The following is a 27286-nucleotide window of genomic DNA, read 5'->3' as shown; positions in this document are numbered from 1 at the left end:
GTGGGCTGTTGTGGGCTCTTGTTGTGGGCTGTTTTGGGCTCTTGTTGTGGGCTGTTGTGGGCTCTTGTGGGCTCTTGTTGTGGGCTGTTTTGGGCTCTTGTTGTGGGCTGTTGTGGGCTCTTGTGGGCTCTTGTTGTGGGCTGTTGTGGGCTGTTGTGGGCTCTTGTTGTGGGCTGTTGTGGGCTGTTGTGGGCTCTTGTTGTGGGCTGTTGTGGGCTCTTGTTGTGGGCTGTTTTGGGCTCTTGTGGGCTGTTGTGGGCTCTTGTGGGCTCTTGTTGTGGGCTGTTTTGGGCTCTTGTTGTGGGCTGTTGTGGGCTCTTGTGGGCTCTTGTTGTGGGCTGTTGTGGGCTGTTGTGGGCTCTTGTTGTGGGCTGTTGTGGGCTGTTGTGGGCTCTTGTTGTGGGCTGTTGTGGGCTCTTGTTGTGGGCTGTTGGTGAGAGAGGGCTCTGGCTCCTCCCCCCCAGCACAGACTGACACCTGTTCTCCTGTCCTGTGTGTCACTGAGAGCTCCAGCGCTGCTCACCATCTGTGCCACAGCTAAATCAGAGCAGACCCGCTGAACACCCCGGGACCTCCACCAGCCTCGACGGGGCCCAGCAGAGACAGGCTGAACAGCACCGACAGCTCCTTCACGCCGCATTTTGAGGAAGATGTAGAAAGATAACCTCGTAGTGGGCGGTCACCGGAAGCAAGCACCATCATGTCAAGCAACGGTCAAGAACCTGAAATTGAACTTTTCGTCAAGGTAAGAGCAAAGTTTAGATGTTGGAGATGTTCTGAGTTGAGTTGCAGCAGGGCCAAAGCCGGTCCATGTAACTCAATCACATGGCTATAGAGTTGCAGGCTCTGTTTTTTTGAAGGACTGTTGTGACATTGATACTGAACCAGTGAGACGCACCAGAACATCCTTTATCCCAGATCAGTTTCTAATGCAGAATGGAGCAAAAAAGAAACAATTATACATTTCTGGAACAGTTTTTTGACAGTGAACGGTCGCGCGTTTGCAGTATTCAGATTGTTTTGAAGGTGCACTATGGGACTTTTCTAGATGTGGGGGGCCTGCTGGTCTCCATGGAGATGTTTTTGCTTTGCCAGGAGCAGTGGTTCCACATACCATGAAGATATGACCAGAGCTGTGTTGGGGCTATAACAGGACTCTTCCAGGGTTAAATTAGGGCCAAACCAGATCTTAAATAGTAATACACCATTTGTCACGTCATTCTAACTAAAATAAATTAGCCAAGGAAGAGCAAAATGTAAATAAAATGTACTCTAAATCATAATTATAAAGAGATAACACTGGAACTATCACTTACATGTATCTTGCCTTTATTCAGTCTTTTTTTTTTCTAGCATTTTTTAAGTGTTCTTAAAAAATGCCTTGAAAAACATGTATTTCCTTCTTTCTTCAGCTGACCTGTAACCTGGCCTGATTGTGTCACCTGCTTGTCTCTATGGCGATAGATGTGTTTAATGGGACACCATATGTATAACATTTACTTTATGAGCTTTTATTTAAGTTTAAATTCATCCTTTCAAGTTTTCTCAAAGTTGTATTTTGATTCGAGCATGTTTGTTTGTCATCTTATAGTGTATTGATAAGCTCTGTTTCCACCTACCCCTTATCCCCGCCCACTTCTCTGTACTAACTTGCAATTATTCATAATATTCAAATTCTGAGTCATAAATGTCAGGTTACAAAATGTCGTGTAGCTATTTTTTCTTCAGTAAAAACATTTAAATGACGATCCACTGCTTGCTACTTTAAAATGTCACTGTGAAGAGGCGGGGCTTAGCAGTTTCTCAGTTTTGAACAGGAAGTCAACTAAACTGTTTCGTTACTAAGCCGTTTTGGATCAATTTTGCAATTTACAATGAACAAATGCAATATCTCGTATGTTATAGTTTAATACTAAAGAAAACAACGTCTCGTAGTGCACCTTTAACTTACGCCACAAAGACAATTTAAAACAGTTCTAAACATCCATCGTTCCCTTATTAATTTAAACGAGCTGCGGGCAAAACAAATCTGCAGCTTTTGGTGGCGGGAATGGATAAATAATGCAGGATAATCAAACTTCTTTCTAGTTTTAGTAATCAGGGTCGATTCAGGTTGAGATTTTAGTGTATTTTCATCACGTTTGACACCTTTCTATCGTAATTTATGAACAGTAGCGGTTACGACAATACGCCCTATACGCCCTCCACGTATGTTCATGTAAGCGTTGCCATTTATTAGTCCAGTTTTCTCCGCTTAAGTTTCAAAATAATGTGAGGATTAAAGATAAACGTAAATGGGGAGTTAAAATACAGATATGTCAGTGTAATCCTCTGCCATTGTAGAAAAAGGTTCAGTTGTATTATCTGACTAAAATACAGAAACTACAAATCTGTGTAAAGGCGTGTGTCACAAAAACACCTGCAACTGAATAATTTAATCCCATACATTCCTGCACTTCAGGCCTAGCAACCACTTCTCCATGGAAACAACATTTTGTGAAAAAAAAGAAAAGACAACAAACACATTTCAGTGAAACTCTTGTTTAGTGACCGTTTTAGACACTGAGTATTCCGGGTTTATTTAGCAGAGCCTTTCTTGACACTAACTGGTGCTTAAACTAGTATCGAAACTAGATACTGATGCGATTATGAAAAAAAATTGACAAATGCAATAATTATTTAATAATTAATGGACAAAATGGGACTTTTATTTTGGAGTGAATGTGCTTTAACACTTCTTTTCTTTGAATGCCACTTATTTTCAAACGTTTTTCTTTACTTTGCCTGAGCTCTCTCCGGTCCAGTTTTTAGTTGTTTTATGTTTGTTTTTGATGTTTTATGTCCTAAAAAACGTCCTCAAATGATCTTGAGCTCTACCAGAACCACACGAGCAGAGTTTAACAAAGAAAGTACTATTATTGTGTGTTAAACTGTCAGTTTATTGTCTAAAAAACTCACTCTCCCAAAAAGCATTTTTTAATTATTATTAATTAAGTATTTTCCATAGAATCAAAATCAGAATTGGAATGTTTTTGCTAATATTTCTTTTAGTATTTTAGTAATTTAGGGAATAAAAATAGCGTGTAATCACAGGAATGAGAGCACATTTAGATTTTTGTCACCCAATCCTAGTGATTTAGGTTTAGTCCTGGTTTAGTCCTGGTTTAGAACTTGGTTTATTCCCATTTAAAGCTGGACTGACGTGCTTCCATATCAACATTTTCAAGATAACTTCAGCGTGATACAACTGCCGTGTTGTCCGTGCCCTGTCCCGTGTTGTCCGTGCCCTGTCCCGTGTTGTCCGTGCCCTGTCCCGTGTTGTCCGTGCCTGTCCCGTGTTGTCCGTGCCCTGTCTCGTGTTGTCCGTGCCCTGTCCCGTGTTGTCCGTGCCCTGTCCCGTGTTGTCCGTGCCCTGTCCCGTGTTGTCCGTGCCCTGTCTCGTGTTGTCCGTGCCCTGTCCCGTGTTGTCCGTGCCCTGTCCCGTGTTGTCCGTGCCTGTCCCGTGTTGTCCGTGCCCTGTCCCGTGTTGTCCGTGCCCTGTCCCGTGTTGTCCGTGCCCTGTCCCGTGTTGTCCGTGCCTGTCCCGTGTTGTCCGTGCCCTGTCTCGTGTTGTCCGTGCCCTGTCCCGTGTTGTCCGTGCCCTGTCCCGTGTTGTCCGTGCCCTGTCCCGTGTTGTCCGTGCCTGTCCCGTGTTGTCCGTGCCCTGTCTCGTGTTGTCCGTGCCCTGTCTCGTGTTGTCCGTGCCCTGTCCCGTGTTGTCCGTGCCCTGTCCCGTGTTGTCCGTGCCCTGTCCCGTGTTGTCCGTGCCTGTCCCGTGTTGTCCGTGCCCTGTCTCGTGTTGTCCGTGCCCTGTCTCGTGTTGTCCGTGCCCTGTCCCGTGTTGTCCGTGCCCTGTCTCGTGTTGTCCGTGCCCTGTCTCGTGTTGTCCGTGCCTGTCCCGTGTTGTCCGTGCCCTGTCCCGTGTTGTCCGTGCCCTGTCCCGTGTTGTCCGTGCCCTGTCCCGTGTTGTCCGTGCCTGTCTCGTGTTGTCCATGCCCTGTCCCGTGTTGTCCGTGCCCTGTCTCGTGTTGTCCGTGCCCTGTCTCGTGTTGTCCGTGCCTGTCCCGTGTTGTCCGTGCCCTGTCCCGTGTTGTCCGTGCCCTGTCCCGTGTTGTCCGTGCCCTGTCCCGTGTTGTCCGTGCCTGTCCCGTGTTGTCCATGCCTGTCCCGTGTTGTCCGTGCCTGTCCCGTGAGCGGCCCCTTTTGTCCTTCACCTTCTCAATGCCGTCGGGCCATTATCGCCCGGCGCATTTTGTGCAGAGCCAAAGCCACAACAAAGCCACTGACACTGAGCGCATTCACCCAGCTCAGCTACTTTTAGAAACACACGATTCTTCTGGCGTTTGCTCTGAGGGGACCGGGCCCCGGGGCAGTGGGACGGGTCGTGATATTATTACACCGTGACCCGAATGACCCCACTGTTTTCAGCCTTTGATTACATGTGATTTAAGTGTCATTACTTGTTATAGACTGTGACTATTTGTAATGTCACATTGCTGTATTTTAATGTTGTTGTTATTGGTGGTGTTGTTGTGTTTGTACTTTTTTGTTGTTTTTTTATACTTTGGCTGGTTTGTAAAAAATGCTTTTACACTTGCTATCATGAAATTACACAGTTTTTTATTAGTTTGATGTGCAACATTTTGAGGACTTTTTCCCACATTCAGAACTTTAAATGTTTAGTTTCATCATTGTGAAACTCGTGGGCAATACAGTGTCTTTAAGGCATTTGTGATTGCGATAAGATTGTGCGTTTAATTTATGTTTTCAAATCAAATATTTGGTTTAAACAAATCGGAAGTTTGGACTGGGTTGCAGCTCAAATTCACACATACAGTTACAACGTTTGGACAATTTATTGTGTATCCGTTATTGACACAGAAAAAAATATTTCAATTATACATATTTATTGATTAATGCTGCACAATATATCACAAAAGTATCAATATTGCAATATTGGCTGGTTTTGGTGGTTTTACTTTATTTTTTCCATGTTAAGGCCTAATTTAGTCTTGATTAATCTCAGTTTTGACTGGTTTTTTAATGTATTATTATCATTTATGTATTTTATAAACTGTCTTTATTATTTTTTGTTTGACTGCTTAAAGGAATAATAGAGGATTTCTGGCACGCAATCTGAGTCTCATTTCCTCGTGACGTGGACAGCCGAGTAGTTCTCCCACATGTCAATCATTCTGGGCGTCCTACTGCACACCTGCAGCCTCATGCCCAGGACAGCAGCACGTTTCCCTGGCTGCGCATGCGTGGTTGATATGCCGGTGTGTGTTTAGTGAGTTCCTTCAGTGAACAGTACAAAAATGATGACAAAAAAAGACGTTCGAGCTCAGAAGAGACGGAAATCTGCAAAGACGAGCGATGTGATCTGCACTAATAACACATGAGGTTTGATGGTAGGCGGTGTCTTGGAAACAACAGGAGGGTGGGGGGGAGTGTGCGCGTGCAGATAAAAAAAAAAGGGACTAACAGTCGCTTGAGTTCTCAACTCTGTGAACAATCCTCTATTATTCCTTTAATTAAAGCATATTTTTATTTTAACACAAAAATATCACCATAACATGGATATGACAGTTCTTCGCGTATTGTAACACATCCTATAACGTGCATGTTATAGATCCTACATGATGCTGTGATGAATCTATGTCATTTACTCTGCTGTCTTCACCATGACGACCACATGACTGCAGCGTGTCTGCAGCGTGAGGGCCCGGACTCTGCGGGGCGGCGAGCGTGACCCCGCGGTGCCCTAGGACGGCTCTGCATAATTGAGTTTGTGGATCGTGTGTCGCGCGGCTCACTGATACTTTCTATTGTTGCCCCGGCGACGCAGAGCTGCGGAAGTGAAGAAGACGTGCTTGTTCTGCCACTTCCAATTACAACCTTCTACGTCACGACTGGAAATGTTTAACTCGTCCAGCACAAAGAGTAAAGAGGCAACAATAACCAAAATACTGTGACGATATATCCAGTTATAAGCTCTGCAGCGCTGACATGGACATAACTGTTATTTAGCACTTTTACATTTTACATCTTTAGAAAATGACAGTGATGAGGCTTGTCGAGGTCAGATAAAAGGAACAAGTGTATAATTCATTCATTTACAATTCATTTGGCCGGCATCGGCAGGCCATGCGCGGCTCGTGCTGTCGCAGAGGCAAAAACCCGGGCCTGGGAGGAGTTCGGGGAGGCCATGGAGGAGGACTATCGGTCGGCACCAAAGGAATTCTGGCAAACCGTCCGGCGCCTCAGGAGGGGAAGCACTGCTTCACCAACACCGTTTATGGTGCGGGTGGAGACCTGCTGACCTCGACTGTGGATGTCGTCGGACGGTGGAAGGAATCTCCTTAATCCCTCAGTCACGTCTTCTGAAGAGGAATTAGAGACCGGGGACTCAGAGTCTGGCTCGTCCATCACCCGGGCTGAAGCCCTGTCAGGGCTCCGGGGGTGGATGAGATCCGCCCTGAGTACCTAAAGTCTCTGGATGTTGTAGGACTGTCTTGGTTGACACGTCTCTGCAACATCGCGTAGTGGTCGGGGACAGTGCCTCTGAACTGGCAGACCGGGGTGGTGGTCCCTCTGTTCAAGAAGGTGTTCCACCTACAGAGGGATCACATCCTCAGCCTCCCGGGTAAGGTCTATTCCAGGTACTGGAGGAGAATCCGACTGATAGTCCTTGGATTCAGGAGGAGCAGAGTAAACACTGTGACTCGTGCTGTCGTTCCTGAACACTGTGACTCGTCGTTCATGAACACTGTGACTCGTGCTGTCGTTTCTGAACACTGTGACTCGTGCTGTCATTCCTGAACACTGTGACTCGCGTTGTTGTTCCTGAACACTGTGACTCGTGCTGTTGTTCCTGAACACTGTGACTCGTGATGTTGTTCCTGAACACTGTGACTAATCGTTCCTGAACACTGTGACTCGTGCTGTTGTTCCTGAACACTGTGACTCGTGCTGTTGTTCCTGAACACTGTGACTAATCGTTCCTGAACACTGTGACTCGTGCTGTTTTTCCTGAACACTGTGACTCGTCGTTCCTGAACACTGTGACTCGTGCTGTCGTTCCTGAACACTGTGACTCGTGTTGTCGTTCCTGCACACTGTGACTCGTGCTGTTGTTCCTGAACACTGTGACTCGTGCTGTTGTTCCTGAACACTGTGACTCGTGATGTCGGTCCTGAACACTGTGACTCGTGCTGTCGTTCCTGAACACTGTGACTCGTGCTGTCGGTCCTGAACACTGTGACTTGTGCTGTCGTTCCTGAACACTGTGACTCGTGCTGTCGTTCCTGAACACTGTGACTTGTGCTGTCGTTCCTGAACACTGTGACTCGTGCTGTCGGTCCTGAACACTGTGACTCGTGCTGTTGTTCCTGAACACTGTGACTCGTGCTGTCGTTCCTGAACACTGTGACTTGTGTTGTCGGTCCTGAACACTGTGACTCGTGCTGTCGGTCCTGAACACTGTGACTCGTGCTGTTGTTCCTGAACACTGTGACTCGTCGTTCATGAACACTGTGACTCGTGCTGTCGTTCCTGAACACTGTGACTCGCGTTGTCGTTCCTGAACACTGTGACTCGTGCTGTTGTTCCTGAACACTGTGACTCGTGCTGTTGTTCCTGAACACTGTGACTCGTCGTTCCTGAACACTGTGACTCGTCGTTCCTGAACACTGTGACTCGTGCTGTTGTTCCTGAACACTGTGACTCGTCGTTCATGAACACTGTGACTCGTCGTTCATGAACACTGTGACTCGCGTTGTCGTTCCTGAACACTGTGACTCGTGCTGTTGTTCCTGAACACTGTGACTCGTGCTGTTGTTCCTGAACACTGTGACTCGTCGTTCCTGAACACTGTGACTCGTGCTGTTGTTCCTGAACACTGTGACTCGTGCTGTCGTTCCTGAACACTGTGACTCGTCGTTCATGAACACTGTGACTCGTGCTGTCGTTTCTGAACACTGTGACTCGTGCTGTCATTCCTGAACACTGTGACTCGCGTTGTCGTTCCTGAACACTGTGACTCGTGCTGTTGTTCCTGAACACTGTGACTCGTGCTGTTGTTCCTGAACACTGTGACTCGTCGTTCCTGAACACTGTGACTCGTGCTGTCGTTCCTGAACACTGTGACTCGCGTTGTCGTTCCTGCACACTGTGACTCGTGCTGTTGTTCCTGAACACTGTGACTCGTGCTGTTGTTCCTGAACACTGTGACTCGTGATGTCGGTCCTGAACACTGTGACTCGTGCTGTCGTTCCTGAACACTGTGACTCGTGCTGTCGTTCCTGAACACTGTGACTTGTGCTGTCGTTCCTGAACACTGTGACTCGTGCTGTCGTTCCTGAACACTGTGACTCGTGCTGTCGTTCCTGAACACTGTGACTTGTGCTGTCGTTCCTGAACACTGTGACTCGTGCTGTCGTTCCTGAACACTGTGACTCGCGTTGTCGTTCCTGAACACTGTGACTCGTGCTGTTGTTCCTGAACACTGTGACTCGTGCTGTTGTTCCTGAACACTGTGACTCGTCGTTCCTGAACACTGTGAATCGTGCTGTTGTTCCTGAACACTGTGACTCGTCGTTCCTGAACACTGTGACTCGTGCTGTCGTTCCTGAACACTGTGACTCGCGTTGTCGTTCCTGCACACTGTGACTCGTGCTGTTGTTCCTGAACACTGTGACTCGTGCTGTTGTTCCTGAACACTGTGACTCGTGATGTCGGTCCTGAACACTGTGACTCGTGCTGTCGTTCCTGAACACTGTGACTCGTGCTGTCGGTCCTGAACACTGTGACTTGTGCTGTCGTTCCCGAACACTGTGACTCGTGCTGTCGGTCCTGAACACTGTGACTTGTGCTGTCGTTCCTGAACACTGTGACTCGTGCTGTCGGTCCTGAACACTGTGACTCGTGCTGTTGTTCCTGAAGACTGTGACTCGTGCTGTCGTTCCTGAACACTGTGACTTGTGCTGTCGGTCCTGAACACTGTGACTCGTGCTGTCGGTCCTGAACACTGTGACTCGTGCTGTTGTTCCTGAACACTGTGACTCGTCGTTCATGAACACTGTGACTCGTGCTGTCGTTCCTGAACACTGTGACTCGCGTTGTCGTTCCTGAACACTGTGACTCGTGCTGTTGTTCCTGAACACTGTGACTCGTGCTGTTGTTCCTGAACACTGTGACTCGTCGTTCCTGAACACTGTGACTCGTGCTGTTGTTCCTGAACACTGTGACTCGTGCTGTCGTTCCTGAACACTGTGACTCGCGTTGTCGTTCCTGCACACTGTGACTCGTGCTGTTGTTCCTGAACACTGTGACTCGTGCTGTTGTTCCTGAACACTGTGACTCGTGATGTCGGTCCTGAACACTGTGACTCGTGCTGTCGTTCCTGAACACTGTGACTCGTGATGTTGTTCCTGAACACTGTGACTAATCGTTCCTGAACACTGTGACTGGTGCTGTTGTTCCTGAACACTGTGACTCGTGCTGTTGTTCCTGAACACTGTGACTAATCGTTCCTGAACACTGTGACTCGTGCTGTTGTTCCTGAACACTGTGACTCGTCGTTCCTGAACACTGTGACTCGTGCTGTCGTTCCTGAACACTGTGACTCGCGTTGTCGTTCCTGCACACTGTGACTTGTGCTGTTGTTCCTGAACACTGTGACTCGTGCTGTTGTTCCTGAACACTGTGACTCGTGATGTCGGTCCTGAACACTGACTCGTGCTGTCGTTCCTGAACACTGTGACTCGTGCTGTCGGTCCTGAACACTGTGACTTGTGCTGTCGTTCCTGAACACTGTGACTCGTGCTGTCGTTCCTGAACACTGTGACTTGTGCTGTCGTTCCTGAACACTGTGACTCGTGCTGTCGGTCCTGAACACTGTGACTCGTGCTGTTGTTCCTGAACAATGTGACTCGTGCTGTCGTTCCTGAACACTGTGACTTGTGCTGTCGGTCCTGAACACTGTGACTCGTGCTGTCGTTCCTGAACACTGTGACTTGTGCTGTCGTTCCTGAACACTGTGACTCGCGTTGTCGTTCCTGAACACTGTGACTCGTGCTGTTGTTCCTGAACACTGTGACTCGTGCTGTTGTTTCTGAACACTGTGACTCGTCGTTCCTGAACACTGTGACTCGTGCTGTTGTTCCTGAACACTGTGACTCGTGCTGTCGTTTCTGAACACTGTGACTCGTCGTTCATGAACACTGTGACTCGTGCTGTCGTTTCTGAACACTGTGACTCGTGCTGTCATTCCTGAACACTGTGACTCGCGTTGTCGTTGCTGAACACTGTGACTCGTGCTGTTGTTCCTGAACACTGTGACTCGTGCTGTTGTTCCTGAACACTGTGACTCGTCTTTCCTGAACAATGTGACTCGTGCTGTCGTTCCTGAACACTGTATTAGAAAAAGCTTCAGTTGTAGTCATCTGGACTCAGTTTGAAAACTACAACTGAAGCTTTTTCTACTATGGAACACGCCTGGACGAATGAGGGATTACACCGACACGTTCCTGAACATTGTTACTCGCGTTGTCGTTCCTGCACACTATGACTCGTGCTGTTGTTCCTGAACACTGTGACTCGTGCTGTTGTTCCTGAACACTGTGACTCGTGATGTCGGTCCTGAACACTGTGACTCGTGCTGTCGTTCCTGAACACTGTGACTCGTGCTGTCGGTCCTGAACACTGTGACTTGTGCTGTCGTTCCTGAACACTGTGACTCGTGCTGTCGTTCCTGAACACTGTAACTTGTGCTGTCGTTCCTGAACACTGTGACTCGTGCTGTCGGTCCTGAACACTGTGACTCGTGCTGTTGTTCCTGAACACTGTGACTCGTGCTGTCGTTCCTGAACACTGTGACTTGTGCTGTCGGTCCTGAACACTGTGACTCGTGCTGTCGGTCCTGAACACTGTGACTCGTGCTGTTGTTCCTGAACACTGTGACTCGTCGTTCATGAACACTGTGACTCGTGCTGTCGTTCCTGAACACTGTGACTCGCGTTGTCGTTCCTGAACACTGTGACTCGTGCTGTTGTTCCTGAACACTGTGACTCGTGCTGTTGTTCCTGAACACTGTGACTCGTCGTTCCTGAACACTGTGACTCGTGCTGTTGTTCCTGAACACTGTGACTCGCGTTGTCGTTCCTGCACACTGTGACTCGTGCTGTTGTTCCTGAACACTGTGACTCGTGCTGTTGTTCCTGAACACTGTGACTCGTGATGTCGGTCCTGAACACTGTGACTCGTGCTGTCGTTCCTGAACACTGTGACTCGTGCTGTCGGTCCTGAACACTGTGACTTGTGCTGTCGTTCCTGAACACTGTGACTCGTGCTGTCGGTCCTGAACACTGTGACTTGTGCTGTCGTTCCTGAACACTGTGACTCGTGCTGTCGGTCCTGAACACTGTGACTCGTGCTGTTGTTCCTGAACACTGTGACTCGTGCTGTCGTTCCTGAACACTGTGACTTGTGCTGTCGGTCCTGAACACTGTGACTTGTGCTGTCGGTCCTGAACACTGTGACTCGTGCTGTTGTTCCTGAACACTGTGACTCGTCGTTCATGAACACTGTGACTCGTGCTGTCGTTCCTGAACACTGTGACTCGCGTTATCGTTCCTGAACACTGTGACTCGTGCTGTTGTTCCTGAACACTGTGACTTGTGCTGTTGTTCCTGAACACTGTGACTCGTCGTTCCTGAACACTGTGACTCGTGCTGTTGTTCCTGAACACTGTGACTCGTGCTGTCGTTCCTGAACACTGTGACTCGCGTTGTCGTTCCTGCACACTGTGACTCGTGCTGTTGTTCCTGAACACTGTGACTCGTGCTGTTGTTCCTGAACACTGTGACTCGTGCTGTTGTTCCTGAACACTGTGACTCGTGCTGTCGTTCCTGCACACTGTGACTCGTGCTGTTGTTCCTGAACACTGTGACTCGTGCTGTCATTCCTGAACACTGTGACTCGTGCTGTCGTTCCTGAACACTGTGACTCGTGCTGTTGTTCCTGAACACTGTGACTTATCGTTCCTGAACACTGTGACTCGTGCTGCTGTTCCTGAACACTGTGACTCGTGCTTTTGTTCCTGAACACTGTGACTAATCGTTCCTGAACACTGTGACTCGGGATGTTGTTCCTGAACACTGTGACTCGTCGTTCCTGAACACTGTGACTCGTGCTGTCGTTCCTGAACACTGTAACTCTCGTTGTCGTTCCTGCACACTGTGACTCGTGCTGTTGTTCCTGAACACTGTGACTAATCGTTCCTGAACACTGTGACTCGTGATGTTGTTCCTGAACACTGTGACTCGTCGTTCCTGAACACTGTGACTCGTGCTGTCGTTCCTGAACACTGTGACTCGCGTTGTCGTTCCTGCACACTGTGACTCGTGCTGTTGTTCCTGAACACTGTGACTCGTGCTGTTGTTCCTGAACACTGTGACTAATCGTTCCTTAACACTGTGACTCGTGATGTTGATCCTGAACACTGTGACTCGTGCTGTTGTTCCTGAACACTGTGACTAATCGTTCCTGAACACTGTGACTCGTGATGTTGATCCTGAACACTGTGACTCGTCGTTCCTGAACACTGTGACTCGTGATGTTGTTCCTGAACACTGTGACTCGTCGTTCCTGAACACTGTGACTCGTGCTGTCGTTCCTGAACACTGTGACTCGCGTTGTCGTTCCTGCACACTGTGACTCGTGCTGTTGTTCCTGAACACTGTGACTCGTGCTGTCGTTCCTGAACACTGTGACTCGCGTTGTCTTTCCTGCACACTGTGACTCGTGCTGTTGTTCCTGAACACTGTGACTCGTGCTGTTGTTCCTGAACACTGTGACTCGTCGTTCCTGAACACTGTGACTCGTGCTGTTGTTCCTGAACACTGTGACTCGTCGTTCCTGAACACTGTGACTCGTGCTGTTGTTCCTGAACACTGTGACTCGTGTTGTCGTTCCTGCACACTGTGACTCGTGCTGTTGTTCCTGAACACTGTGACTCGCGTTGTCGTTCCTGCATACTGTGACTCGTGCTGTTGTTCCTGAACACTGTGACTCGTGCTGTCGTTCCTGAACACTGTGACTCGTGCTGTCGGTCCTGAACACTGTGACTTGTGCTGTCGTTCCTGAACACTGTGACTAATCGTTCCTGAACACTGTGACTCGTGATGTTGATCCTGAACACTGTGACTCGTCGTTCCTGAACACTGTGACTCGTGATGTCGTTCCTGCACACTGTGACTCGTGCTGTTGTTCCTGAACACTGTGACTCGTGCTGTCGTTCCTGAACACTGTGACTCGCGTTGTCGTTCCTGCACACTGTGACTCGTGCTGTTGTTCCTGAACACTGTGACTCGTGCTGTTGTTCCTGAACACTGTGACTCGTCGTTCCTGAACACTGTGACTCGTGCTGTTGTTCCTGAACACTGTGACTCGTCGTTCCTGAACACTGTGACTCGTGCTGTTGTTCCTGAACACTGTGACTCGTCGTTCCTGAACACTGTGACTCGTGCTGTTGTTCCTGAACACTGTGACTCGCGTTGTCGTTCCTGCACACTGTGACTCGTGCTGTTGTTCCTGAACACTGTGACTCGCGTTGTCGTTCCTGCATACTGTGACTCGTGCTGTTGTTCCTGAACACTGTGACTCGTGCTGTCGTTCCTGAACACTGTGACTCGTGCTGTCGGTCCTGAACACTGTGACTTGTGCTGTCGTTCCTGAACACTGTGACTAATCGTTCCTGAACACTGTGACTCGTGATGTTGATCCTGAACACTGTGACTCGTCGTTCCTGAACACTGTGACTCGTGATGTTGTTCCTGAACACTGTGACTCGTCGTTCCTGAACACTGTGACTCGTGCTGTCGTTCCTGAACACTGTGACTCGCGTTGTCGTTCCTGCACACTGTGACTCGTGCTGTTGTTCCTGAACACTGTGACTCGTGCTGTCGTTCCTGAACACTGTGACTCGCGTTGTCGTTCCTGCACACTGTGACTCGTGCTGTTGTTCCTGAACACTGTGACTCGTGCTGTTGTTCCTGAACACTGTGACTCGTCGTTCCTGAACACTGTGACTCGTGCTGTTGTTCCTGAACACTGTGACTCGTCGTTCCTGAACACTGTGACTCGTGCTGTTGTTCCTGAACACTGTGACTCGCGTTGTCGTTCCTGCACACTGTGACTCGTGCTGTTGTTCCTGAACACTGTGACTCGTGCTGTCGTTCCTGAACACTGTGACTCGTGCTGTCGGTCCTGAACACTGTGACTTGTGCTGTCGTTCCTGAACACTGTGACTCGTGCTGTCGGTCCTGAACACTGTGACTCGTGCTGTCGTTCCTGAACACTGTGACTCGTGTTGTCGGTCCTGAACACTGTGACTCGTGCTGTTGTTCCTGAACACTGTGACTCGTGCTGTCGTTCCTGAACACTGTGACTTGTGCTGTCGGTCCTGAACACTGTGACTTGTGCTGTCGGTCCTGAACACTGTGACTCGTGCTGTTGTTCCTGAACACTGTGACTCGTCGTTCATGAACACTGTGACTCGTGCTGTCGTTCCTGAACACTGTGACTCGCGTTGTCGTTCCTGAACACTGTGACTAGTGCTGTTGTTCCTGAACACTGTGACTTGTGCTGTTGTTCCTGAACACTTTGACTCGTCGTTCCTGAACACTGTGACTCGTGCTGTTGTTCCTGAACACTGTGACTCGTGCTGTCGTTCCTGAACACTGTGACTCGCGTTGTCGTTCCTGCACACTGTGACTCGTGCTGTTGTTCCTGAACACTGTGACTCGTGCTGTTGTTCCTGAACACTGTGACTCGTGCTGTTGTTCCTGAACACTGTGACTCGTGCTGTCGTTCCTGCACACTGTGACTCGTGCTGTTGTTCCTGAACACTGTGACTCGTGATGTCGGTCCTGAACACTGTGACTCGTGCTGTCGTTCCTGAACACTGTGACTCGTGCTGTTGTTCCTGAACACTGTGACTTATCGTTCCTGAACACTGTGACTCGTGCTGTTGTTCCTGAACACTGTGACTCGTGCTTTTGTTCCTGAACACTGTGACTAATCGTTCCTGAACACTGTGACTCGTGATGTTGTTCCTGAACACTGTGACTCGTCGTTCCTAAACACTGTGACTCGTGCTGTCGTTCCTGAACACTGTGACTCTCGTTGTCGTTCCTGCACACTGTGACTCGTGCTGTTGTTCCTGAACACTGTGACTAATCGTTCCTGAACACTGTGACTCGTGATGTTGTTCCTGAACACTGTGACTCGTCGTTCCTGAACACTGTGACTCGTGCTGTCGTTCCTGAACACTGTGACTCGCGTTGTCGTTCCTGCACACTGTGACTCGTGCTGTTGTTCCTGAACACTGTGACTCGTGCTGTTGTTCCTGAACACTGTGACTAATCGTTCCTTAACACTGTGACTCGTGATGTTGATCCTGAACACTGTGACTCGTGCTGTTGTTCCTGAACACTGTGACTAATCGTTCCTGAACACTGTGACTCGTGATGTTGATCCTGAACACTGTGACTCGTCGTTCCTGAACACTGTGACTCGTGATGTTGTTCCTGAACACTGTGACTCGTCGTTCCTGAACACTGTGACTCGTGCTGTCGTTCCTGAACACTGTGACTCGCGTTGTCGTTCCTGCACACTGTGACTCGTGCTGTTGTTCCTGAACACTGTGACTCGTGCTGTCGTTCCTGAACACTGTGACTCGCGTTGTCGTTCCTGCACACTGTGACTCGTGCTGTTGTTCCTGAACACTGTGACTCGTGCTGTTGTTCCTGAACACTGTGACTCGTCGTTCCTGAACACTGTCGTTCCAGGCTGGCAGCGATGGCGAGAGCATTGGAAACTGTCCGTTCTCTCAGCGTCTCTTCATGATCCTGTGGCTCAAAGGAGTCGTGTTCAACGTCACCACCGTCGATCTCAAAAGGTCAGAAGCAGCGTCTCATTGCTCATTCATTTTTCTAGTATTTAAAGCACTTACATTTTGTTCGCTAAAACAGATAATTATGTGAATCTGAATTAAATCAAATTACAGCGATGAGGTAATGATGTTCCTTCAGGATTTACTGTCCGGCTCATGCTTTTGTGTGTGCGCCGCAGGAAGCCGGCTGACCTGCACAACCTGGCCCCCGGGACCCACCCGCCCTTCCTCACCTTCAACGGGGAAGTCAAGACCGACGTCAACAAGGTCGAGGAGTTCCTGGAGGACGTCCTGAGCCCACCCAAGTGAGTCTCCAATCACCATGGCAACCAAAGGGAAACACGCTAATAGCAGCGTTTTGTTCATTTTTATCAGTGACATACATTAGTTTAATATCTGTTTTACATTTTGTGTCTCATTCTGTTGGAAAGTCGTCTGGAAGTCTTTCTCACGCTTTTCTCTGCGACTTTTATGTCTGTGGAAAATGTTTGGGCCGTTTAAAGACGTATTTAACAATTATGACGCGCTCAGTGTTGAAAAGGCAGATGGCAGACAACATGTTCTCTCGCTGTCATTTTAGAAAGAACGAGCGCCAAAGAGCGTGAGCCGCTGAGAAGAAGTCCAGACGAGCTAAATCTTTATTTTATTGCCTGTAAATGTTTTTTTCCTTTAGATTCTAAAAGGAGCAAAGTGTGAGAACGCTGCGAGGGCCAAAGCGACTCTGTGACAGGTTCAGAGAGTCAGAGAGAGCAGCTCTTAGTCCAGGTGTTAATGACCTCCAGATGTGACAGGATCTGCAGAGCTGGAGCCACACTCTGAGGGGCCGCGCTCTGAGGCTCTGAGGGGCCGCGCTCTGAAGGGCCGCGCTCTAAGGGCCTAATTGAATGATTATTTAGTAGAAACAGTCAGGCTCCTGCAGCCGTAAACAGATGAGAGGAAATCTGCATAAAGTGCTCAGATGTCAGAACAGTCCTGAGCTTTACTCTCAGCTCTGGAGCAGACATTTAGACAACAACAATGTATGTTTTGTCCAAAGATCAGCTGCATTATTGAGTTATGTTAGCATTGTGATTAGCATTCAGGTCAAACATGGACATAATAGAATATTCTAGACACAGAAACAGTCTGAAACCTTCCCGTCCCTTCCCTAAATATAAATGTAGTATGTCATTTTTAGTTTTCAGTGTTTATTTTGACGAATGTCTTGTAAGTTTGTGTTGTGGAACAGACATTCAAAGCCCAGATATCTGCGCTGAACGCCCTGTGAGACGTTAGTGAGAAAAACACATTTGGGAACTATTTTGACTTTTATGAAAAGTCAAAGTACAAAGTTAAAAACTGTGTTAAATCTACTATTGTTTTGTGACGTATGTCAGCATGAAGTAATATTCTTAGACATTATAAATCTTCTCAATAACAATGAATTATTCAATAATTTGTAAATAAACTGACACATGTCAATCTGCTGCAACATTTTTAAAATTAAAAACCTTTTGGGGGTTTTGGGGGATTAACTTCCCTTTTTTTCCCATAAACCCCTGAATATTCATATTCATCATTAGTCTTCATGAATCACCATTAAACATTGGCTAAGTAAGTTTAAGGTAAAAGGTTGTGCTTGGTAATGACATTATTGTACGTTTGTGTAACTACATGAAATAATGTGAAAGTTATTGAATATTAACTTTCATAAATTACTACAATCCATAAAAAAAACAAAAAAAAAATTGTTAATAGTTTTGATTCTTCATAGCAGTTTTTTTTGTTTTTTTAGCAAAGGTTTGTTTTTACCTATATGTTTATCTATTTATTTATTTATCTATTTATTTATTTATCTATTTATTTATTTATCTATTTATTTATTTATCTATTTATTTATTTATTTATTCAACAGGACAATACAGTCTCATAATGCCCTCGTCCCATATCAGATTATAGATATGAAAGCTCATTTCACTCTTCAGTATCACACATTATATTACAGACTGTGCAGATATTACAGACGCTGAATGCTATTGAAATGACTTTGTATTAACTATAGAATATCGAGTTTCAGCAGCACAATTTACACATTGAAAACTCAAATACACTTTTAAATAAGCTTCTGTAAAAGAGCTGTGACCTTGTAGTTATAAGGCAGATTTAGTGCAATTTCAGCCATAAATAAATACATTTAACTTGTCAGTTTGTGCTTCTCTGATTCTCTGTGAACCACTTCTTTACTTTTCTGGAGAATTAAAGAGGTTGCTTTCATTTAATTCAGCTCAGTTTGATGCTCATTCCATTGTTTGACATGTATTATTCGTGTACAGTTAGAGTTATGATTAGGGTTTAGGTCTAGAAGTTAGAAAGGAGAACCACAGTCAGACAGAAGAAGAAGAAGAAGAGGAAGAAGTGACATGTAAGTGCTGCTTCTGAGCGTGCAGCCTCCAGCTCTGCAGCCTCCTCCAGCTCTGCAGCCTCCAGCTCTGCAGCCTCCTCCAGCTCTGCAGTCTCCTCCAGCTCTGCAGCCTCCTCCAGCTCTGCAGCCTCCTCCAGCTCTGCAGCCTCCAGCTCTGCAGTCTCCTCCAGCTCTGCAGCCTCCTCCAGCTCTGCAGTCTCCTCCAGCTCTGCAGCCTCCAGCTCTGCAGCCTCCTCCAGCTCTGCAGCCTCCAGCTCTGCAGTCTCCTCCAGCTCTGCAGCCTCCTCCAGCTCTGCAGTCTCCTCCAGCTCTGCAGCCTCCAGCTCTGCAGCCTCCTCCAGCTCTGCAGCCTCCAGCTCTGCAGCCTCCTCCAGCTCTGCAGCCTCCTCCAGCTCTGCACAGTAACTTTACTCCGTCTCTTTTCAGGTATCCCAGACTGGCGGCACGGCAGAGAGAGTCCAACACGGCCGGAAACGACATATTCGCCAAGTTCTCGGCGTACATCAAGAACACTCGGGTGGAGGCCAACGCGGGTGGGCTTCTCGTTTAGCCACACACACAGATGAGAAGAGGCAGTGTCATGGCCCCACTCAGTGTGTATTCAGACCAGAGACTGGGGCTCGCACTGCCGCCATCTAGTGGTACTGTCGAGCACGTTCAGTTCTTCCCTCTACATTTATACTACATGTATTTTGGTAGATATGAAAAATGCTGTAGTATATTTCACAACTTGAACAGCAAAATTGTCAAAAGTAGTAAAAATCAGATGCTATTCAATACTATAATTAACATTAACAGTTGTTTTTCATTTTAACAAGTAAAAACAAGACAAACAGGGCAAATTTTGACCTTTTTTAAACAGTTTTGGACTGATATAATGAGCTTTATTAGAATTATTATAAGACCACATGCTATTATTCTGTGTGGAAAATTCTATTGACGGAAAAAGAAAGATTTTTGTATTGTTTTTGTATCATTGTGATGTAGAAATCTGTATCGAGTATGAGATGAAATGTTCTTGAAATTATCTTGACAACACTTCAACTTTAACCCAAAACCACAACAAGAAACATCCTGAAATAATTCATCTGACTGTGTTTCTTTTGCCAAAATTAGCTTGTTTTAGTAATACAAAATAAATAAATAAATAAAAATGAACAAGTAATAACAACAACAACAACAACAACAACAACAACAATAATAAATATAGCCGCAAGCGGCAATGATCGGCCCTCGCTACGCCGCCGCCACGCCGCAAGAGGAGGGGGCGCTAACGCGCCCCAATTGTCCTTTTATTACATCTACTGCTGAATCTGTGACGCTGTCACATCTTCTCCCCTTTGTTTTACCATCAAAAAGCAATTTTATTTTGAATTCTTGGCAAAATGTGCGGCTTTGCCGCACAGACACCGTGACTCTTTGAATAAAAATGTGGATAACTTTTGATGGTCCACCCCTGAAGATGAGTCTCACCAAATTTCAGGTTAATAGGGCTGACGCCCTAAGAGGAGTTTGTGAAAGTCTAAAGTGTAAACATGTTCTGGCGATTTCCCCATTGGAATAACATGGAAGGTTTCTGTCATCGTTACGGCAAAGCCATAACAATTATGACATGGGTCTCATTGACTTTTTTGATGGGAATTCTAAAATGTAGTTGTGTGTCAAATTTCATATAATTTCGCAAAACGAAACATTTAACCTCCATATAAAATCTGTAGGGGGCGCTGTGGCTCCAAATTAATTTATTTCACTTCAAGTAGGTTTATGGCAAAGAGTTTAACAACTGATTCTTATTTGACGCAATTCGGACTTTATCTGCGCAAACGGCAGAAATGTAAAATTTGGGAGATTTCTGAAATTCTTGCTACAGTTTGCGGCTTCGCCGCACAGAGACCGTGACAGGTATCAATGTAATTTGGATAACTTTTGATGTCCCACTCCTCAGTAGCATTTTCACCAAATTTCAGCTTTTTAGGGCCAACGCCCTGTGAGGAGTTTGTAAAAGTACGACGTTTGGAAAAACTCCGAAGTCATGCTTAGCCATTTTTGAAGCAATATGGCCGACATTTGGTTGGGCGGACGGCGTTGCCATAATAATATTTTTTACTTCTCTTGTCACCATCTACCTCTGCGCCAAATTTCATGATTCTACGATCAGATTTTTTTTGGGTCATTTCCCATCTCTCAATGCATTTTTGGGGGCGCTGACGCGCCAATTTTTTTAATTTTAGAAAAGGGAAATAGCCAGAATGTAGAGAGGCACGATTTTTAGAGGTGTGCTAATTTTTGTGACTTTTCGTCAATGTTCACTGGGTGAAAAATAGGGGGGTTGGTCCCGAGAAGAAGAAAGAAGAAAGAAGAAGAAAGAAAGAAAGAATAATATTCCGATGCGAAAACAATGTTTCCCATTTTTCAAATATCATGAACTATACATTTTTGGAAAGCGCTTTCCTACCTCATGGTGTGGGTCCCTGGTCACTGACGGGTACTTTCGTTAATTTTGAGTGGGCTCCGCCCACTTTGTGTTTTTGGCCCTCTATACAGTAATAATGTTCAATTTTTGCATTACATGCTTATATGCACGGAACATGCAAGAGATGGGGAACGTATTCGTGAGCTACTTAGCGCAAATGAGTGCTTTATATGGGGATGACGACCGCCAATTTAAAGTGCTCGTTTAGTGCGTACTTTTGCACGGGCTTCGCCCGTTTACAACGGTAAAGTTCCATTTTCCTACTACTAATTAGTATGCACGGGGCGTGCGTGAGTGAAGGAGTGCGTTAGTGAGTGTTTGGAAGTGGGCGAGCGCTTCGCGCTCGATTTCGTGCGCACTACGTGCGCACTTTCACAGCCGTGCTTCGCACGGCCTTACGAGATTAATAGGCCTCTCGCCAGCTTGTGGCGCTCTGGCCTAATAACACCAGTAATTATAATATAATAATAATAATAACAACAACAATAATAATAAAATAATATAAAACAAAACCTACTGCATCATGTTAAAGGCCTTTTTAAATATAAATGTTTTCAAATGCTAAATGTTTAGAATGGAAGAGACAAAGTAAAAATATGACACACAGAGGGAAGAACGAAACCATCTCATCTAATCGTCCGTCTCACTTATACATTATTATTATTCTGTCATTTTCAAACAAGTCTCCACTGTGATTTGAGCCCAGATTTGTTCATTCCGTTTTGCTCTTTCACTGCCAAACGTCCGTTCACTCATAATTCACTCTAAACAAACCCTTTCTTGCTCTAAATGCCATGTCCAGCTCTGGAGAAGGGCCTGACCAAAGCAATGCAGAAGTTGGACGACTACCTGACCGGGCCGCTGCCGGAGGAGATCGACGCCGACAGCATGGAGGAGGAGAAGGGCTCCAGCCGCTCCTTCCTGGACGGGAACGAGCTGACCCTGGCCGACTGCAACCTGCTGCCCAAACTGCATATCGTCAAGGTAACGGGGGCGGGGGGGGGCCCACCTGAGGAAATGCACAGGGGGCTTATTCTAATACACTGGGTTGGACGTGCTGCCAAGAGTGAGCGGCGGTGATCCTGCCCAGGACTGAATCCTCTTCCACGGGCCGGCTAATGTTACCACCATAACTGGAATAATAATGGACTAATTATGATGGATGCCGTTTGAAATTGGACCATATTAAAAACACGGCGTGCGGGTAAACGAGACCAAAAGTTTAGAAAGTATTGAGGAGTGTTTTGATGAATCCTGGCACTGCGGGGAAAAGTGCAGCGTGAATCATTTTTACAGCGGCCGCAGAGTTCAGCCGGGTTTAGTGACACGGTTGTTGGGGAGTGATACTTGAAGAGTGACACAGTCGTAGGGGAGTGACACGGTCATTGGGGAGTGACACGGTCGTTGGGGAGTGACACGATCGTTGGGGAGTGACACAGACGTTGGGGAGTGACACGGTCGTTGGGGAGTGACACAGACGTTGGGGAGTGACACGATCATTGGGGAGTGACAGGGTCGTTGGGGAGTGACTCGGTCGTTGTGGCGTGACACGATTGGTGGGGAGTGACACGATCGTTGGGGAGTAAGATAATCCTTTATTGTCCCACATGGGGAAATTTCATTGGTGCAACGCAGGTAGATACAGAGGTAGATCCAGAAGAACAGATCACTTATAGGAAGTCTGAAAAACACTTTCAGTAGAAGATCTCCTATAAACAAAAACTCCCATAGACAAATAAATAAATAAATAAATACCATTGCATGTGATCCCGACAGTAATTGCACATGAATATGTGTCACGACAGCACATAGATTGCACATGAATTTCACAGTAATTGCAAATGAATTGCACATGAATTCCAACAGCAATTGCACATACGACAGAATTGCACATCAGTATTAGGTTAGGTCAGTATTGCGACGGGATAACGTGACGATCTCCGGGTAAGACGACTGTTCTCCACAGTTTCATGAGTTCCTCCTTTGTGGAAACGCGGTACGGCGCCGGCCGGGGGGCGGGGCCGGAGTAACACGATCGTTGGGAAGTGACACGATCGTTGGGGAGTGACGCGGTTGTTAGGGAGTGATAGGGTCATTGGGGGGTGACACGATTGGTGGGGAGTGACACGATTGTTGGGAAGTGACCGATCCGATCGTTGGGCAGTGACACGATCGTTGGGGAGTGACGCAGTTGTTAGGGAGTGACATGATCATTAGGGAGTGACACGATCGTTGGGGAGTGACACGATCGTTGGTGAGTGACACATTCTTTGGGGAGTGACACGATCGTTGGGGAGTGACTTGGTCGTTGTGGGGTGACACGATTGGTGGGGAGTGACACGATTGTTGGGAAGTGACCGATCTTTGGGGAGTGACACGATCGTTGGGGAGTGACGCGGTTGTTGGGGAGTGACACGATTGTTGGGGAGTGACACGGTCGTTGGGGAGTGACACGATCGTTGGGGAGTGACACAGTTGTTGGGGAGTGTCACGATCGTTGGTGAGTGACACGTTCTTTGGGGAGTGACACGATCATTGGGGAATGACAGGGTCGTTGGGGAGTGACTTGGTCGTTGTGGGGTGACACGATTGGTGGGGAGTGACACGATTGTTGGGAAGTGACCGATCATTGGGGAGTGACACGGTCGTTGGGGAGTGACACGATCGTTGGGAAGTGACACGATTGTTGGGGAGTGACGCGGTTGTTGGGGAGTGACACGGTCGTTGGGAAGTGACACATTCGTTGGGGAGTGACGCGGTTGTTGGGGAGTGACACGGTCGTTGGGAAGTGACATGATCGTTGGGGAGTGACACAATCGTTGGGAAGTGACACGGTCGTTGGGGAGTGACACGTCGTTGGGGAGTGACACGATCGTTGGGGAGTGACACGATTGTTGGGAAGTGACACGGTCGTTGGGGAGTGACACGATCGTTGGGGAGTGACACGTCGTTGGGGAATGACACGATCGTTGGGGAGTGACACGATCGTTGGGGAGTGACACAATCGTTGGGAAGTGACACGGTCGTTGGGGAGTGACACGTCGTTGGGGAGTGACACAATCGTTGGGAAGTGACACGGTCGTTGGGGAGTGACACGTCGTTGGGGAGTGACACGATCGTTGGGGAGTGACACGGTCGTTGGGGAGTGACACGGTCGTTGGGGAGTGACACGATCGTTGGGGAGTGACACGTCGTTGGGGAGTGACACGATCGTTGGAGAGTGACACGATCGTTGGGGAGTGACACGATCGTTGGGGAGTGACACGGTCGTTGGGGAGTGACACGGTCGTTGGGGAGTGACACGGTCGTTGGGGAGTGACACGGTCGTTGGGAAGTGACACGGTCGTTGGGGAGTGGCACGTTGTTGGGGAGTGACACGATCGTTGGGGAGTGACACGATCGTTGGGGAGTGACACGATCGTTGGGGAGTGACACGATCGTTGGGGAGTGACACGGTCGTTGGGGAGTGACACGGTCGTTGGGAAGTGACACGGTCGTTGGGGAGTGGCACGTTGTTGGGGAGTGACACGATCGTTGGGGAGTGACACGATCGTTGGGGAGTGACACGATCGTTGGGGAGTGACACCAGCATCAGAATGGCCTGAGCTGAAGCCGCCTCATGGCTTCAGAATACTGCTGTGAATCATGGGAAGATAATCCATCCACAGATTGAGAATGACTCTTGGATGAGGGTCCAAATCTCATTCTATATTGTTCTAATCTCGTTCTTCATTGTTCTAATCTCGTGTGCGTCTGTGAACCGTTTCTCCCGCAGGTCGTGGCGAAGAAATACCGCAACTACGACATTCCCTCCGAGATGGCGGGCGTGTGGCGTTACCTGAGGAACGCCTACACGCGAGACGAGTTCACCAACACCTGCGCCGCCGAGTCCGAGATCGAGACGGCGTACAAGGACGTGGCCCGCCGGCTGGCCAAGTAACGCCGCGCCCACCCACCGACGAAGGAACAAAGGAACGAAGGAAAACAAGGCACAAACTCCCGAGGAAAAACACCAAACACCCGCCGCACGTTTAGGACTTTACCCCGAAGCTTTCAAGGAGCAGTTTGCGTCGGGTTTACTCACAAAAATACAGATTTAACACACCGCAAAGAGTAAATATCTAGATTTGTCGAACGCGATTGACGTTCCCAAACCCCGACCAGTTTCAGCGTCTCATTTGAAGCTCAATTATTCGAATAGAATTGCACTTCTACCTCATTTGCAGGTTTATGATCTCATTTCAAATGTCAGAAACCTCACAAAAAAGTTACATACTCTAGGTCATGCAAGCTAATAAACATAAAGCGCTCAAATGATGTGAACATGATCATTTCTGCTAGATATTCCTTTTTGCAGTGTAACACGTTGGTCGTTTTCAGATTTGTAGCTTTTTGCTGGTTCATTTATGAGAAACACAACAACAAATGCACAATTGTCCGTCACGCCACTGCGTTTCCAACCACACTACAAACTCGGTACTAGGGATGGTCGATAATTGTAATGACTTTAATGGTTTTAATAATAAAATGGCCGATATTTGGCACGGATAGTATTTTTTTTTTTTACAGACTAATGAGTAAAAATTCTGATAAAAGAGCAATTAGACGTGTTAAACTGTCACACAATCATGTTACAAACTGTTTTACACCACGGATAAATGCGTTGTGGTTATTTCAACTTGTTATTTTAGTGAATTTGCGACTTTTACTCCGACTTAAGATAGATTTGTCTGCTTACGGATTATAAGAGTTCAAATCACGACTATCGGCCACAGCAACGAGCAAAATCATCTGATATAACCGCACAACTGTATCATTTTAATCTGAAAACAAGCCATTTTCAGTGTCACAATTATTTCTCACAAAAACAAACCCACGCGCCGATGCTCGGTCTTCCTGCACATTTATGGCCTGTAGGTGGCGCCGAGTCCAGGTTTATGTTCAAACACAGCAGTTGGAGGAACAACCGCTTCCCCGCACTTAAGTAGACGCTTTAAGGATTTGAAAGATTTGCTTTAAACGGCTCGTAGCGGATGAGAAACGCGGGCGACGCTCCGTATGACATCATGAGCGTCAATCCATCAGGAATACAACTTACGACAACGTAAAGCTGACAATCCGAGCTCTAACGGACCATCCGTGTGTTTAAAAGTGCATTTAAAGCTTGATCGTGGCAGTTTATTGCGACCCGTCTCGCCTTTCTCAAAACGTCGCCGTCGGTTTAGTCTGAAAGGTTCATTTTCGCAGATTTAGGGCTGATGAGAAAAGGGCTTTTCCTGCTCAACTTTCTATATGTTTTGCTACGGAGATCCAAAATCCAAAAGTCCCGCTCGGAGTATGAAAAATGTGCCTTTATTTGACTCTCGATCACACGCCAAGTGCACTGACGGGCTCTGAAAAATGGCAGGCGCAGCTGAGACGTTTCGTTTTTTTGCCTCCGGCTATTAGCGCTCGGTCCAGGTATTGGTTTTGTCTTGAGTTACACGCGATATTGCGCAGCCGTGTTTACTCAGCAGCACAATCAGGCGTGATTAGCCATTAGCGCCGCGTTGAAACGTGTCTTCCAGGCGCTGGTCCACTCTGGTCAGCGGCCCTGCCCTCCGGCCCCTCATCAAGCGCACATTTCCCTCCATTTGCATCCCCCCGAAAAGAAAAAAAAAAGCTTCAGCAGATCCGTTGTCCGCGGCGACGACGGAAACGAGTCTCGAGGACTTGTATCGTCTTTGGCCCGGTGTCAGACTTCCTTTGAGAGGCAGAGAGAGCCGTGTGGTTTGGACAAATGCATGAGATGAAACCGGAGCGCGTTGGCCGAGAGGCTCGCTCATTGTGAAGCTCTGCAAATAAAATAATATTTTCACAGATCGACTGGTGCGCCGTGTCTTTTTCTTTCGAGGTGATCAATCAATACTGATACCTGAGCGCGGGGACGGACTGTGTGTCAGTGATGTGTGCTCACACCTGGAAGGTAAAAGTGCCTGCCAGGGTCCATCACACGCAGTACCTGCCAGGGTCCATCACACGCAGTACCTGCCAGGGTCCATCACACGCAGTACCTGCCAGGGTCCATCACACGCAGTACCTGCCAGGGTCCATCACACGCAGTACGGTTTTACGACTTTGCATTTGCACACGGACCAACCGGTTATTTTAACACGTTATTGTCCTCTGCATTTGACCCATCCTTCAATGTCAACTGTCAGGAGCAGCTGTCCAGAAAACATTTTGTTGGACGACCTTTAGCTTTGATTAGAGCTCACATTCACCGTGGCATTGTTTCCGTCAGCTTCAGTGTCAAAGGATTGAAGTGGTTCCAGTGTTAGAGCTTGTGTTGATGTGTTGATGTGAGAGCGTGACCACGACGCTCAGGGACAGTGTTGGGAAGTCACTAAATGTGCTACTTCAGAGTGACTGTACAGCT

General features: G+C 47.5%; 1 protein-coding gene across 2 annotated transcripts in view; it reads left to right on the top strand.

Annotated features, from left to right (window-relative positions):
- The window catches only part of clic5b (chloride intracellular channel 5b), a 43717-nt gene extending 16987 nt beyond the window's left edge, over positions 1–26730 (top strand). The window contains exons 1-6 of one of the 2 annotated variants that reach the window (XM_072440145.1): positions 554–745; positions 15891–16000; positions 16174–16299; positions 18822–18928; positions 21671–21852; positions 24644–26730. In XM_072440145.1, the coding sequence (XP_072296246.1) occupies positions 701–745; positions 15891–16000; positions 16174–16299; positions 18822–18928; positions 21671–21852; positions 24644–24808 (735 nt within the window). In that variant the 5' untranslated portion in view covers positions 554–700 and the 3' untranslated portion in view covers positions 24809–26730. Of the gene's footprint in view, positions 1–553; positions 746–15890; positions 16001–16173; positions 16300–18821; positions 18929–21670; positions 21853–24643 lie in introns of those variants that run through there. The other variant, XM_072440146.1, reaches the window with a different exon arrangement.
- Positions 26731–27286: the final 556 nt, after the last annotated feature.

This window comes from Eucyclogobius newberryi, unplaced genomic scaffold, assembly GCF_026437365.1.
Source record: "Eucyclogobius newberryi isolate DKJ021-1_F unplaced genomic scaffold, fEucNew1.0.hap1 SCAF_1, whole genome shotgun sequence".
In the NCBI taxonomy this organism is placed as follows: Eukaryota; Metazoa; Chordata; class Actinopteri; order Gobiiformes; family Gobiidae; genus Eucyclogobius; species Eucyclogobius newberryi.
Note: the sequence above shows the minus strand (reverse complement) of the source record. Positions and strands in the feature narration are given on the sequence as shown.